Below are 14,673 nucleotides of genomic sequence, written 5' to 3'. Positions count from 1 at the left end.
AGGTAGACAATCGTGCAGAACCAACCTTTCCCCACAGGATACAATCTACCATAACCTCCCAGATGAACATTTCTGTGACTCACTTCACTTCAGCCCTTGTGTGGCGCAGGAGATCCTGGCTCCAGTGTAAACATACCACTCCATATCTTGGGCACATTGTACATGGCTGACAAGCTGCCAGGTTTGCTCACTGCCTGCCTTCAGAGAAGTGGTCCTCATTGCTCATGAGAAAAGGAGACAAGTAGAGGCTGTTATCAAAAGCAATTACCACAACCATTTTGCACCATCACTTCCTGTACTAAGTGACCCTGTCTTCTAATAATGCCTTCTGGATGAATCTTGTGTCCATGCCTAACATTTCCTTCATCCTCTAGTCTGGAAGGCAGAAGCCAGCGCAGGCCAGGGAGGCCTCAGAGCTCGCTGTGCCCATTGGTAACTGCACAGCTGCTGCTGGAATAAAACAGTGGCTGCAGCTGCTGCTGCTCTGCTCCAAGGTCAGGCCAGGAAAACCGGGTGCTCCTGCAGCCAGCACAACCCAGGTGGCTGCAGCCTGGTCTGGTCCCAGGAGATCGGCCTTCTTTTCCTGGCTCCATTGTTGTCCTTGAGAAAATTACTCTGACTTTCTGTTTTCTCTCCCACCCTTTATCTGTTTTTTGTGTTTAGACTATGATTTTTCACCTCAGGTTTATAATTTGGTTTTCTTTAGTTTGGAAAGAAAAAATAGGTAGGGTAGGAGCATTTTGAAGAGGCAGGGAAGGAAAAGAGGAGGGGTTGAAAGAGAAAGTACTCTGCTCTAAGTTGAACGAAGTTTGTTGGGAAAGTGAAGCAGTGAAGATAAAAATTAAAACTCCCCAGGGCAGAGGTGGGTGAGATATCGAGTACAGTATGAAGAAGTAAAGGTGGAAAAAGCTTGTGTTAGTGGTTGGTGAGATTATGAAGTTGCCTAGGGGTGCTGTGATGGGAGGCATTTGCATTTGGGGGCTAATTTGCAAACCATGCTACTCCTCATTCTGTTTGATATCACCATGGCTCCAGTTGCAAAGTGTCTTCCTTCAAAAGTTACAATAACATCTATATCTGCAAAACAAACTAACAGTGACCCAAAAACTTCCTAGCTATCCACTCAATCCATGAAAACCTGTCTTCTCTTGAGCCCTTCCATGCAAAGCTGTTCACTCGCTCTCTCAGTGTCATGTACACTGCAGTATGGAGATGATACATTAAACATTTTGACATCGTTTGCAATTGTGTCTGCTGGCTCAGATACCTCCAGCACTTTTTTTTCTGACATCTGTAGTACTTCAGAAGTGTTGGAAAATAACAAATGGTTTCCATACCCATCTGTGCTCTCCAAAGGAGTCCAGAAAGCAGCCAAACAATTCAGTGATTTTTTTTTTTTAGCCATTTGGGAGATTTTTTTCCCTGCCAATTTCCTATTGCATAGCACAGCGAGCCACTGGTTACTTGACACACAAATGTCTGAGCAGAGCACTGGGTAGTACTTGAAGCACCAGGGTGTTGAGCAGTTTTATTTACTCCTCATAGCCCCAGCAATCTCAGGCACATTTTTGCCATCGCTCATTTGCAGTACACTATAGTGGACTGCTGCAGCTTACCATTTGCATATTGTGGCAAATTCACAGAATATTCTGAGTTGAAAGGGACCTACAAGAATCACTGAGTCCAATTCTTAATTGAATGGCCTGTACAGTGATCAAACCTGCAACCTTGGCATTATTACCAGCAAATATGTTTTTTTCCCACTGCAATAAAGAAGTAGAGAAGAATACCTCAGCTAAAAGTCATTTTTCTCTCCCATTACTTACATTTCTTGTATTTTTGGCAGATCACTATCCCTCCAGCATTTGCTTTTATTTTACATGGCATTAATTCCTACCATTTTGAAAGTGTTGGCTTTATGGCAGCTTTCTTTTTCCCTGGCAGTATTAATATTATATACTGATTTACCAGCTGAAACATATGGTCTCTGGTTTCCTTATCTCTGATTGTCAAAGTTATTTGTCTACCATTTCATTTGTCCAGAGTTTGCTTTTGATGAAGTTGCTTGGAACAGCAGTCTATCACTTCAGCCTCGTTTTCCAACACCACTAAAACAGTTTTTCAATTATAGCTGTACCACCTTAAAAGCTTCTGCTATCACAGCTATGTTACCAGACTGCACCCTAAACAACTGCACTGCACATGAGGTTGAATCACAAGACATGCTTGGGTAAGGCAGAAACATCGTTCATTTTTTTTATTTCAAAATGTAGCTAGAAAGAAAGCAGGGGGAAAGTGATTAAAATTATTAACAAGTTGCAGCTCTGCTTGTTTAGTTAACCATACCAAAACAAGAACTGACACCAGCTTCAGTGTCCACACATAATAGCACAGTGCTGTGAGCGCATAGCTTGTGTTTCCCAGCACCTCACCTCCAAAAAAGTGTCGAATGGCACGTTTTAATTTTTTTTTTTAGTCAATATATTCTCCGAGAACCTAATTTAAGAAGAACTTTAAAATGTCAAAAGCGTGCTCCGAGGGACTTTGTGAGAGCTACTTTTTAGCTTGGTCCGCGTGTTAGCATCACAAACTCATCCGTCGCCTATTGACCCCCACATCCATCAATCACTTAGTGACCTCCATCGCTTTTGGAAACAGTTGCCAGCAAGAGGGGCGGGCGATTCCCCCCACCCTCCTCCCTCAGTGCCACCGCTGCCCCCACGCGTGTCCCGGTCCCGCGTGTGGAACCAGGAAGGGAGAGTAGCAGAAGACGCAGCCCTAAAAATGGGCTGGAGTCGAGCATTCCTTCGACACCGGTGGGGAGCGAGGCGGACGAAGCAAACACTGCCCGCCGCGGGACAGTCCCGTTCCGCGGGCTGCGGGGCGGGGGCCGGGCCGCCGGTAACCCCCAAACAAGGCGCTGGCGGGCAGCACCGGGGAAAGCGGGGAACAAGCGGGAGTCCCGCCTCGGGGAGAGCTCTCCCGTTCCTGCCCGCCTTCGCTGCCCAGAGACACCGCCCCGGCCCGGCTTGACGGCAGCGGGGAGGAATGTGTTTCCGGGGCGGGCAGAGCGGCGGAGCGCGGCCCTCCCCTTCCCCCCCCCGCGGGCCGGGCTCCCGCAGCAGCTCGGAGCGAGGCGGCGGCGGGCAGACAGCGAGCAGCGAGCCCGGGCGTCCCGCCGCGCCCAGCCCAGCCCAGCCCAGCCCAGCCCAGCCGAGGACGCCGGGGCAGAGGGAGCCGCAGCGAGCCGGCGGGCCGGAGCGCGCCCGCTGCCCGGAGCCATGGCCGAGGTAGCGGGAGGACGGGCGGGGGTCGGAGCCGGCCGGGAGCGGGGTGAGCGGTGCCCGCGTCCGCCCGGGCGGGTTCCGGCGGGGGGCGAGGGGAGGCGAGCGCCGCTTCCCACCGGCCGCGCCGGGAGCCGTCCTGTGCCGCTGGTCCCCAGGCGCCCGTCCCGGGCGGAGGAGGGGGCGCCGCTCCTCCCGCCGTGCCCGCCCGGCGCGGTGGGCGGGAAGGTGCCGGGCCCGGCCCGCGGCTTCCTGTGGCGGCGGGACGGCGGGCTCGGGCCTCCCGGGCCGGGGGGGCGGTCGGGCCTTTGTCCGCTCGGGGCGGCCCTGCCCGGGCAGCGCCCCGACCCCTCCTCTCCGAGAGGGACCGAGCCGGTGCCGGTGCCCGAGGAACGGGCAGCACTCGGCTGGGAAAGTTTGGTGGGGCTTCCCCGGCAGTGCGGGTGAGGGAGGGCTCTGTCCCCTCCCTCCGTGCCCGGTCCGGCGGCGGCAGAGCCGAGGGGGGACGGTGCCTTCCGCGGGAAGCGGGCGCTGGAGTTACAGGAATGGGAGCGTAAGGAGTGAGGCAGTGAAGGAACTTGAACACCCAGGCGTTTGACCTGCACATGTCAGTGGAAAGTGACCACTGAGAGCGGGATATGTCCGATTTGAATGACGGGATGATCTCAGTGCAGCGTTTTGACCGCTCAGCGCGGTCAAGCGTGTGTGTTTTCTTCTCGAGGATGGCTCTGAGCCTCTATAGCTTGGTGTAAGTTTGTGTCGGGCTGGAAGTGGGAACGTGAGGCCTCTGTATGCCATGTTTCACACGGAGATTTCTGAAATTACTGCAATAGGAGCGCAGTGTTTTGTCTCCAATTATTGGCTTCCTAAACCGATGGTTGGACGGAAACATGAAGTGATAGGAAATTTTTTCTGACTCATTGTTTAGCCCATGTCAGATGTCTTTGTCTTATGGAATAAGTGTCTGACTGTCTGTTAGATTCATCAGGTAGTCTTCGTGACTGTTTATGAAAAAAAGTTGAACTGCTTATGGTTCCTTCTGCATTTGTCCGTGACATAATACGGCAGTCCATTCATGCCAACACATGTGCACATACCTGTTGGGTGAAAATGTTGATTTTTCTGGTAGACTTGCCATTGGTGCTGCAGTCTTGTTCATGCCAAGATACACAAACCTTCAGGAGTAAGGATTGTCTCCATTCAGATTCATAGAACCACTCATGGCTAGTACTGCTTGTGTGCTAAAGTGTTGAAATGGAGCAGAACTTTACATATGTGAAAACAGATTTAGATAATGTCTACTCCTGGCACATTAATCGTTTGCTAGGTGATGCTGGCAGCATGAGGAACAATTAGGAAGTATTGTGCTACTAGAAAGATGTAAATTAGACTAAATTAAACAAGACTTTAAAAGTAGTGAAGACATTCATTGTCCACATCCATGCCAGTGATGAAACTGATGATTCATTCTCCTGTCACAAAAAGTATAACTTGCCTCTGGCAAATGATTAAGTAGCATTTTGCAAGCCTGCCTAGGGCTATATTTATAAGGGTTGCAAAAACAGTGAGCCACTGGCAATAAGTTGGCAAGATGAGACAAGTTTAGGATGTGAACACCTTCAACTTTTGTCCTTTTCAAAGATGTTTCATCTGAAAGGTGCAAAGCTGACAGGCATGCAGAATTAAATCTTACCTTAATCAAAGTTGGAGCTGGTAAGTGCTGTATCTGTTTGCCACCCATATGATAAATGATCCAGATTTATTTAAAAATTAATTGTCAACAGTTAAAACTCTGGTGTTCTTTGTGTGTGCAGCCAGGGAGCTCTGTACGTTCAGTCAGCTGATCTGTGCCATGCCATGTTCCCAGTGATGCCCACCCTTGTTAAGAAGTGAATAGGAGGGATGCTCATTTCTTTAGAATATACATGAAATTCTGATTTAAGTGCAGAATTCTAGTGTTTTGTCTTGAGTTTTAAGTGACTCAAGTGGTTAGTCTTCTACCACTTCCTTTGGGAAGTGATTCCCAAAGCTGAAAACAAATTCTCCGGAAACTTTTCCTGCTGTTCTTTCTTCCTGATTCATTATTTCATTCCTCTGCTCTTAACCATCCTCTCTATACCTCTCTTAGGGATTTGAAAAAAGCTTGTTTGCTGTTGCAGCAGCTCAGGAAGTAGATAACTTGGGTAGCATAAAGGCAGACTTGGGGAGAGCCATGCACACATGGGGTGGACACGTGCTATGGTCTCCCTTGCCCTGAATATAATTCCCTCGCTGCCACTGGTATGAGTACTCTTTAGTTTGTAAATAGTTGTCATGCCTACCTTTCCACCCAGTCTTGATTTAGTTGAGTGATGTGATGCACACTTAACTTGTGGTTCTCCCAGCCTCTCATCAGCCTGCTACAGGCTTCCTGGCTGGCTGTGGCTCTTGGTAACGTGGCCTTCAGAAACAAGCTACTGCAGCAGGACTGCAGCTAAACAGGCTGTTAAGTGCCTCCTCCTGATGAGACCCTTTTTGCAAGCCATCAGCAAAGGCTGTAGTTCTGGAACAGATTCCATCCCCGCTCTCTTTCTTTCTAGTGGGCAGACATGCCGAGTTCCTGCTGCTGCTCTCCTGCACGCGATCCAGGTGCCTGGGCTTCTTCAGTGCGGACCTGCCCGTGATCCTGGTGCAGCCTCTGCTCGTGCAGGGAGTGGGTGCTGAGCTGTGCTACCTTCTGTTCTCTGATAGTTGCACCCATTACATGGCACAACGGAGTGGGTTTTGAGGGGGGGAGTCTGGATGGAGCTTTGCTGGCCGTTGGTATACCTGACCATCCTCTTCCTGCTCACTCCTTTCCAAATGCGTTTTGTACCCCTTCCATTTAAGAGAGGCTAGTATAATCAGTGAGACATAGCAAAAATTAATTTAAAGCAGGCAAGGATTTTCCTAATCAGTATTAATCACTAGCTTTAAGATTGCTCATGACACCTTATGTGGCACTTTTGAAGAGATACTGATTAAACAGATCCAGAAAAATCAGAATCCAGACTGCACAGTAGCAGAACCTATTCTGCTTTACTTGCTCTACTAGAACTTCAAGTGATTTATTTTTTCCATCTTTTTTTTAGAATGACCGATCCCCTTGGCATCCTTTTAATTCTTAGGAGCTTCAGTCAGCCCTCTGAGAGGCAATCCTTGTTGGGAGTGCCTTTTTTTTCTTTTTTTCCTTTTCCTTTTAAGCTTCTCGGGACCTATTGGTAGAGCTCATAAAGCAATTACATAAATTAAATAAATCTTAAAAATGTAATTAAGGCAGTATGTAGTTAGATTTATTTTGGAAGTGTCATTAAAAAGTACTTGCTAGTATGTGTACTATTCCCCTGTGACTAGATTTTTAAGTCATCTGCTATATTCTGTGCCCTGTAGAAAATTGCCTGTCTCCTAGCAGTAGAAAATTCAGAGTTAGGTCTGTGTTTTCCTACCTCTCATCTCCCGTCTGTTTTTGTATTGCTGATTCTACAAATTGTTCCCACTCGCTCTACTCGCCTTGCTTTGAAGTCACGTACCAGTAGTAGCATTTTCCCTGGCAGTTTTAGCATTGCTGCTTAGAGGACTCAAGATTTTTCAGGCTGCTGCTGTGCTATATGTGTGCGTGGATGTTTTTTAGACAAACACGTGCATCTCAAAGTTATACAAGAAAACAAGTTTTTTGTGTTGGGGAGAGTTAGCTGTTGTTTCTGAGGAGGATGTTTCTTTGCTTTTCAAAAGGAAGTGTCAGAGATTCATGAACAAATTCTGCAGCTCTGTCTCCTGGACAGATATTGGCAATATCTGCATCTGATTTAATGCTATTGTGTCAGAAAATTGAAATTTTTTGGTTAGCTGAAGAATATTGTCATTTATGATACCATCTCCTTTTTTCTGTATAGTTCCTCCTTGCTCCGTGTTACTCTGCTCTGTGGTGTATTCTGTTGCCAACATTCTGAGAAAGATGATGTTACTTGTCATGGGGTAACCACAGTTAGACCACAATATTGACCAGTATTTGTCGGTTGTTGTGGTTATGGAGTTTCTGGGGTAGCTACAAAGCCATTTTTGTGTTTACCCACAAATGGGAAGAAAAATTTTAGTTCTTTTTTTTTTTTTCTTTTCTTATTTGTCCTGCCTAGGTGTGGTCCAGTAACCTAAACATCTACAACTGTAAATCAGAGTAAATTTATGACTGTTCTCTAAACTTTCTTTTCTCCCACCACTTGGATTAGTGAAAGTACCAGTGAAAAGTATATATGTCTTCATTGTAAGAAATTGTCACGTGCTTTAGCTGTGTGAGTTTCTGGCCCAATTTAAGATGTGTGTAGACTTGCTGAATAGCTTCTGTTGGGAATGCCACACAGAAAGCTCTGACTTCTGTGAATGAAAAATGAGACACTGGGCACCTCACTATACATCACTAAGGAGTTGGTTGTCTTTTCAGTACTAAGGGTGCTCTCTTTAGCAGAATGTTGTTATTGAACATCCTGTATTTTTGTAATAACCACCACCTTCCCTTACTTTTCTATTCTTAAACAAATCAGAGTGGTTAGTGAGGTTCCTAGACCATTGTATTCTGCCATTAACAGATTGAAGATGTTCAGAGAGATGGTAAAGTCACTAATGTAGTACAAAATTTGTACATAACCAAGCACATGGTAGGGACATTAGCCTGATGAGACTAAAATATTAATATTTTCTTTTGGGAAAGGTGATAAAATTCCTACCTAACCTGTAATCCTCTTTGGGATGTCACTGAGCAAAGTCTCTCTTTAATGTATTAGTGAATTTTTTTTTTACTGTATCTTTCTCATTTCTCTTTACAGTCTGCTGTGAAATGGGTTATGAAACATGCTTTCTGTCTTAAAAGCAGTTTCATGTGCTTTTTTTTTTTTTTTCCAACAGCAGCAGCAAAATACCATCAGTATTCTTGTGGTTTTTATTGGAGGGGAAAGTTTTGAGTAACAAAGTTGAGGCTGGAATCTTAAGTTTGTTTTTGCTAGTAAGAGCTAAGAAGATACTGATGTTTTCTCACTGTTCTTTTCATTCCTTTTTACCACCGAAAAATATTTTGTGTATCTGATAAATTAATGCAGTTCTCATGTTCTGCCAATAAATCATTAGTTTTCTGTTTATAGCTGGTTTCTCTAAAATTCTAATCTGTAAGACCATATTTAAGCACAGATTCTTCTTAAAATGCTCGTAAAGTGTAACATATACAATACCTAATATCAGTATTTGCTCCCTCAAATGATTGGCTTCGTATTTGTAGTTCACTTATTTCTGATTTGTGTTTTCTATGAGATCACTTACTTATGCTTATCTTAGTCGTAGTTTTGACTCAGTTTTTTAAGTTCTGTTATTGGTACATCCTAGGGCATAAGCAGGAAGGAGGGCTGTTGTTTATATGAGTTCTTGTTGGTTTAAACTATGATTTCTGTGTACTACTTAGAAGTACTTACATGTAGTTAATTTTCTACTGTGGCTATTAACAAATTTTTTACCTTTATAGATGCGCAAGTAAAAGCACTTTAGATGTGGAAGCTGAACGGAAAAAGAGAAAGCTTTCTTCTTTTCTCATCCTTTGTGGTAGAATGAAAAACAGTAATTATATATTGAGTTGAACTGAAACACTGAACTTAACCCTCATTCAAAGATGACTGATTTGTGGTTATCTAAAAGAGAAGAAAAATAATTGTATTAGATTAATTTAGGAGGTGTCAGTATTTCACTTAGGAAGTGGTGCTAATGTGATTCAGAGGTGGTATCTTGGATATTAATGTGTACTTCATCCCTGTTTGAAAAATACACCTGAGACTGGGACATTTAGTTTGGCATAATCTTGACATTGAAGTAAGTATTCAAATAAGGATGAGGAGGCCATTCTGCAAAGGGAAAAGGAGGGTAAGCTGTCATTCTAGGGTTTCTTAACTTTCTTTGGTGGAATTGTAGTTTAATGTGCCCTAATGTGGTGCTACCCTTGGGCGTTGGCACCGAGAGCCGTGTCTGTCTCTTGTGCAGCTGCTTTACGAAGCCCTGTGATCTGTCTTCACCTGCTCTGGGTCTTTGCAGGCTGGTAGGACCTGCTGGGAGTGATCTGCTGGAAAGCAGAAGATCACAGGATGCTCTCCCAATGAGTGGTGGGATAACCAGAGCGTCAGGAGCATATTGGGGACCATAGGAGGTCATCTGAAGGACCTGGCATTGTAGTAGCTTGGCAGCATGCTCTGCAAATTCAGTTGCTTAAGTACCAGATTGGGCAACATCCAAGTTCTGCCTAGACCCTCAGCTATCTGGTTTTCCAGATCTTGGGTGAAAGGGGGTTTGTGTGAAGATGAGTACAGCTAAAAGGAAAGCCTATTTTTGAAGTGGAGATAAATACAAAAGAATGTAATCTTTTTGATGTTAAAAAAAAAGCACTCTCCCAGGCTTTAAAAGGTGATACATTTTAGTAGTTGGTTATCATTAAATTTGGATTAAATTTTGCATCAGGATGACTTCTTATACCACATCTTTGATAGTGGAGTGGCTGAAGACTTTGTGCTGTCCAGTTAGCAAGTGAAATGCTCCCTCTTCTGATAATGAAAAGGAGAAACGAGGAAATCTTTGCTAGCATCTTCCACAAGATTGGCTAGGGTAAGCAAGGTTGATGTGCTGCCAGTGTGTTCTGGCTGTGGTTTTTTTCTTATTACACTAATATTTTATTTTCTTGTGCATTAGGAAATTGGTTTTAGTGGGCATAGGATAACGTCAGGAATTAACTTCTCGTAGGTTCCATTTGTGCTTTTGCAAGGTTGTATTTAGTGTACGTTACTGTGCTCGCTTTCTGGTGCTAGCTAAAGATTGTCCCAGTGCTGGAAGGCACACTGTAGCCCATCTGCACAAAATACAAGTTTGCTGGGTTTGTGTCAGAATAGATGAAAGATCTGTCTTTCAGTTGGGTGTGAATATAACCTATGTGCATTTCCAAAACATCTGTAAGTGTAACATTTTAGAAGATAGCATTTGTTCTTTGCCTTTACTGTGCAGTTCAAAGGCGGGGAATATTTTTTTGTGTTGTTTTTGTCACTTGTATGCAAATACAAATTTGCATGGGAAATTAGTGTTGAAGAATTTCAGTGTAATTTTTCCTGTGTGTGGACTTGAGCATAAAAAAGGAAACAGCAAATTTCCTTTTTTGGAAGAATGTATTGTACATATCGGCTATAGGTTGTTTAAAATCAGTAAGAAAATCGATAAACAGCGATAAACATTTTTTTCTATGTGTGTGTTATCTTCCTCCACTACAGATGTTGTTCACATAACTTTTCATGTTACATAGCCTTGTTGCAGATATCTCCAGTTTCAGAGAAAAACTCAACTTCTAGATTAAGGAGTAATTATACTGTGTAAGATTCCTGTCAGCATTTTTACCACTGCCAGCTGACCAATCTGGAGAGTGTTTGGATAGTAATAAAAGAGCTTGCACAGATACTGCTTCTTTTTGGTGCATAATTGCCTATGCAGTTTCACTTTCTAAATGAATAATGTCCATATTTAATATGATTAAGATTTGCTTGTAGCTGGAAGCAATTTTGATACTATGTCTCTGCAGAGTTTAAAAAAAAAAAAACAGAGCTCATTCATTAGTGATAACTCAAAACTCCACAGTAGACAAGTGGTTTGCAAATTTACCTGAATTTCATATTTCGTGAAATGTTCCAATAGCCTTTGAACCATGAATTCTACTAAATATGTGTTTTGTTTTCGTAGGAACATGGCTCTGCAGCAATTTATACCAATGTACGTCTTAACTGTCCCTCCTGCCTGTAGCTGCACAGTTTTGCCATCCTTCTTGCACCATCTGCACCAACAGTGGAAGTCATAAGAATGTTCATTAAGTCATGGAAATAGCTGTTCTGGTTGAAAAATAGCTTGGCAAAAAACTAATTTTCATCTAGATCAGCTGTTTCATCAGAGTGACCATGTGCTTTACAAGGAACAGGAAAATGTGCAGTTCACAGCAAGAGAGCGTGGCACTGTGGCAGTCCAGAGATCAGTTGTCATAAACTGCTGTGGAACCTCACAGCATCTGTTCATGCCACTTTTAGTGCTCTTCTGACTTGAGTAATCCATCTTAGCTTGCTAGATCAGGTGAGAAATAACTCAGCAAGGAGTTATTGCTCAGCTTGTTCCACTGCCGCAGTTTAGAGGTGAAAGTATCGACCACAGTTGGCACGAGATAGATGAAGGGTGCGAAGCGGGGAATTTTAGGGCCTGGAGAAGCTGAGCTGTCTCTGCTGTGCACACCTACTTGGCTACTTTGAGAAACCTTATCTTTTATTATCTTTTGCAGTGCTCTTAGAAGCAGCCTGTGGACTCCAGGCTTAAAATCCTGCTCTGGAAAGCAGCAGAAGTATATGAATAGGCAGATTGTTCAGGCAAGGACTGTGTTTTATAAAGTACTTTGTGATATGTCTGGATAAACAGTCCACTGTTTGTTTTACTGTGTGCTTCTGCCTAGCCAATTATCACTGCCACTGAATTAATAGTCATCGTTAGTTATATATATATAAAAATATATAACATGCATATGGAAAATTAAATATAGAGAGAATTAAATGTATATTAAAAATCTCATAGATAGATACAGATTTAGAAGGCTGTATGTAGTTCTGTGGGATGATCAGATTTTTATTATTTCTGCATGTTCATTTTTCTGGACATTTCCCTGACATTAAAAGAACATTGAGGATAAGAGTTGTTTCGTGCAAGTCGCATTCTAAATGGTGTTTGAATAGTGAATATATCGCAAAAAGTGAATATATAGTGAATCTTTTTAAAAACCTGCAATTAAATATTTGGGTCCCATCTGTAAACATTACTCTGTGTACTTGCCGTTCAAATCCTGAATTAAAATATGAACAAACAACAACAAAATAAAAACCTTCAGTATTTTATTCTCCGCTTGTCCTAATTTTTTTTGCCAACTAATTTATTCTAATAATCTGTAAAAATAAAATCATCATAGTTCCCCAAACTGGCTGGCTGTGTTACAGAGCGTTCATAAGCAATTCATCCAAGGTCAGCAGGGAAGGAAGGTTGGCCCGTGACAGCCTGAATTTAGGCTGGTTTAGCAGCAAAGAGCCTGGTGTAATTTTGAAAAGTAGTCAGTCCGACAGCCACCTACCCCTTCATAGGAGCTGTTTCCTCAGCACTCCTCTGTCCATGTGGAGGTCTGGTTTTTGCAGACACTTACAGAAAGTGGCTTTTGACGTGGAGGGAAATGGGATGACTCAAGGTCCAAGCTGACCTGACTCGGGATAGTAGTGGGGAAGGTCTATGAGTGGGAGTGCAGGGTCAGAGGTTGCTTTTTTGGAGATGCTGTAGCACTGCTGTTCCTTTCAGCAGCAGTTAACTCATCTTGGTTTTGGTTGCTGAAACTATACCCTGAGTGTTAATGATAGCTCCTGGTGGGTGAACACTGCCCTGCAACGACAGACGGACGGGTTTCCGCTGAGTTTGCTCTTTGTGGTGTGCCAGCTTCTGGCTTCCTGCAGTACCTGCAACAATAGCCAGTGAGACATTTGCAACTGTTTGCTCTTAAAGAAATAGATGAGCAAGACATTGTATTAACTGAAATTCTCTAGCTTTTTACTTAAGAACATACAAGCCTCTGTTCTGCTTTTCCTTTAAAAAAAAGCTTGGATTAAAGTAAGTTTAGCCAGATGTTGTGACAGTCATGGAGGCAGTACAGCCTCGGAAGCATCAGTTACAGTCAGCTGTGTAAGAGCTATATTTATATGCTTAACTAAACTTTTCGTTTGCCCCTGTGTGGATAAACGTGAGGTTTAAGTTGCACAAAATTAAATAATCTCTTTATGGAAGCAGTAAGTGGTGCAGAGTGTGAGGGAATTTAAAACCATCACAAGGAACAGACACACGTGTTTTATACTAGAATGGCTTAAATCATTATGTGGCATTCCTAATTGTAATCTGTTTGTGATGGAACTGCTAAACTTAGCCAAGAAGTCTTGCAGACTGGCAAGACCTATGTAAGCAAGCTAAATATTCAAATCACACTTTTTCTCGCCAAAAAAAGGTGCCGCATTTAAGCAAGAGAAGAAATTAAATTATTATAGCAAAAAGGGCTGACGGTTCTAAAAACTTTTGAAAAGTAGTGAAACATCAGAGATTTTTTTTTTTTCTCTGTTCTAATCACAGTTGGGTAAAGAGGTGCTTGTGATACTGAAAATCCTGAAATATTTGTTATGGAAAAATGGCTACTGATAACAGTGAGATTGGGTACAATGATAATTCTTACAAATTTGTGGAGACAATATGCTTGGAGTCTGTAAGGCTGTGAAGTACTCAAACTATTGGAAACTTCTGTTGGAAAGAGCATGAAAAGTGGATATATTCGACAGCGACAGCGTTAAGGGGAAAAAAATTACATGTTTTTGTTAGTGACACATACTCATCATATATTTATCCTTAAAGAGGAAGCTGTTTAGGTCTGCATGTATTAAAGTGCTATAATGCAGAAAACACTTTCAACCACAGTATCGGTCGGTACCCGTGGGCTTGGTGTGTTAGTGGTTTAGTGTTGGAGAGGTGCTGCCTTTGCAAGGTGCTTGCACACCAGCACAAGCAGCATATGTACAGATTTGATTGTTTTGTCCTTGCTTAAAATTCATAGAGCTTCATAAAGTCCTTGTAGGAATCCCAGCTTTCTGTGGGCAGGATGCACCCACATGGGATTTCATAAGCACAGTAGTTTGCGAAGTGTAGAGTAGCAAGTAGCTGCAAACTGGATTTTCAGGAAAAAAGATATAAATGTTTTAGTTTAAGCTAGTTATAAGTTATAGGTAACCAAGAGCTAAAGCACATTGCTGGTGTTTTAGTTAGATGTAGCTGCAGGCTTCTGAGTGCTCTACTGGAGAATATGGAGTTGTATTTCTCTCCTAATTTAATGTTGAATATTAAGCACAGTACACCTGTTTGTTAGTCTAGTTTTCCAAAATAGAGTTGTCAGAGTTTAAGCTATAAATTGCAGTCTGTGGATAACTGCCTGGGAAAAATAGTTACATAAGCTTTGGTGGAAAAAAGAATATTTTTCTTACAAGAAGGAGCACCTCACTTGGCTTCTAAACAGTTTCCTATATGTGGTGATCGTACACAGATTGTTTGTTCACATGAGCTATGTCTAAGTACTACCTGCCTTTCAAGCATCAAGATGCTTTCCAAAACAACTCCTAAACTGTAGAATCTAGGCTTCAAATTATGATTCAACAGACCATGAGAACGTTATGCAAATAGTCTCTTTGCTTTAGCACCTACCCAGGGACAAGGATGGATAATACAGCAAAGTGGAGCTCTTAAATTAATAATTATTTGG

At 43.0% G+C, this 14,673-nt stretch overlaps 1 protein-coding gene across 2 annotated transcripts in view; it reads left to right on the top strand.

Moving 5' to 3' along the window:
- The first annotated feature begins 3,166 nt into the window (after nucleotides 1–3,166).
- Nucleotides 3,167–14,673, top strand: part of ITGB1 (integrin subunit beta 1) — a 44,236-nt gene continuing 32,729 nt past the window's right edge. The window contains exon 1 of one of the 2 annotated variants that reach the window (XM_032689316.1): nucleotides 3,167–3,290. In XM_032689316.1, coding sequence (XP_032545207.1) covers nucleotides 3,282–3,290 — 9 coding nt within the window. In that variant the 5' untranslated portion in view covers nucleotides 3,167–3,281. The remainder of the gene's footprint in view (nucleotides 3,291–14,673) is intronic. The other variant, XM_032689320.1, reaches the window with a different exon arrangement.

The sequence above is a fragment of the Chiroxiphia lanceolata genome, chromosome 1, assembly GCF_009829145.1.
Source record: "Chiroxiphia lanceolata isolate bChiLan1 chromosome 1, bChiLan1.pri, whole genome shotgun sequence".
NCBI classification, from domain to species: domain Eukaryota; kingdom Metazoa; phylum Chordata; class Aves; order Passeriformes; family Pipridae; genus Chiroxiphia; species Chiroxiphia lanceolata.
Note: the sequence above shows the minus strand (reverse complement) of the source record. Positions and strands in the feature narration are given on the sequence as shown.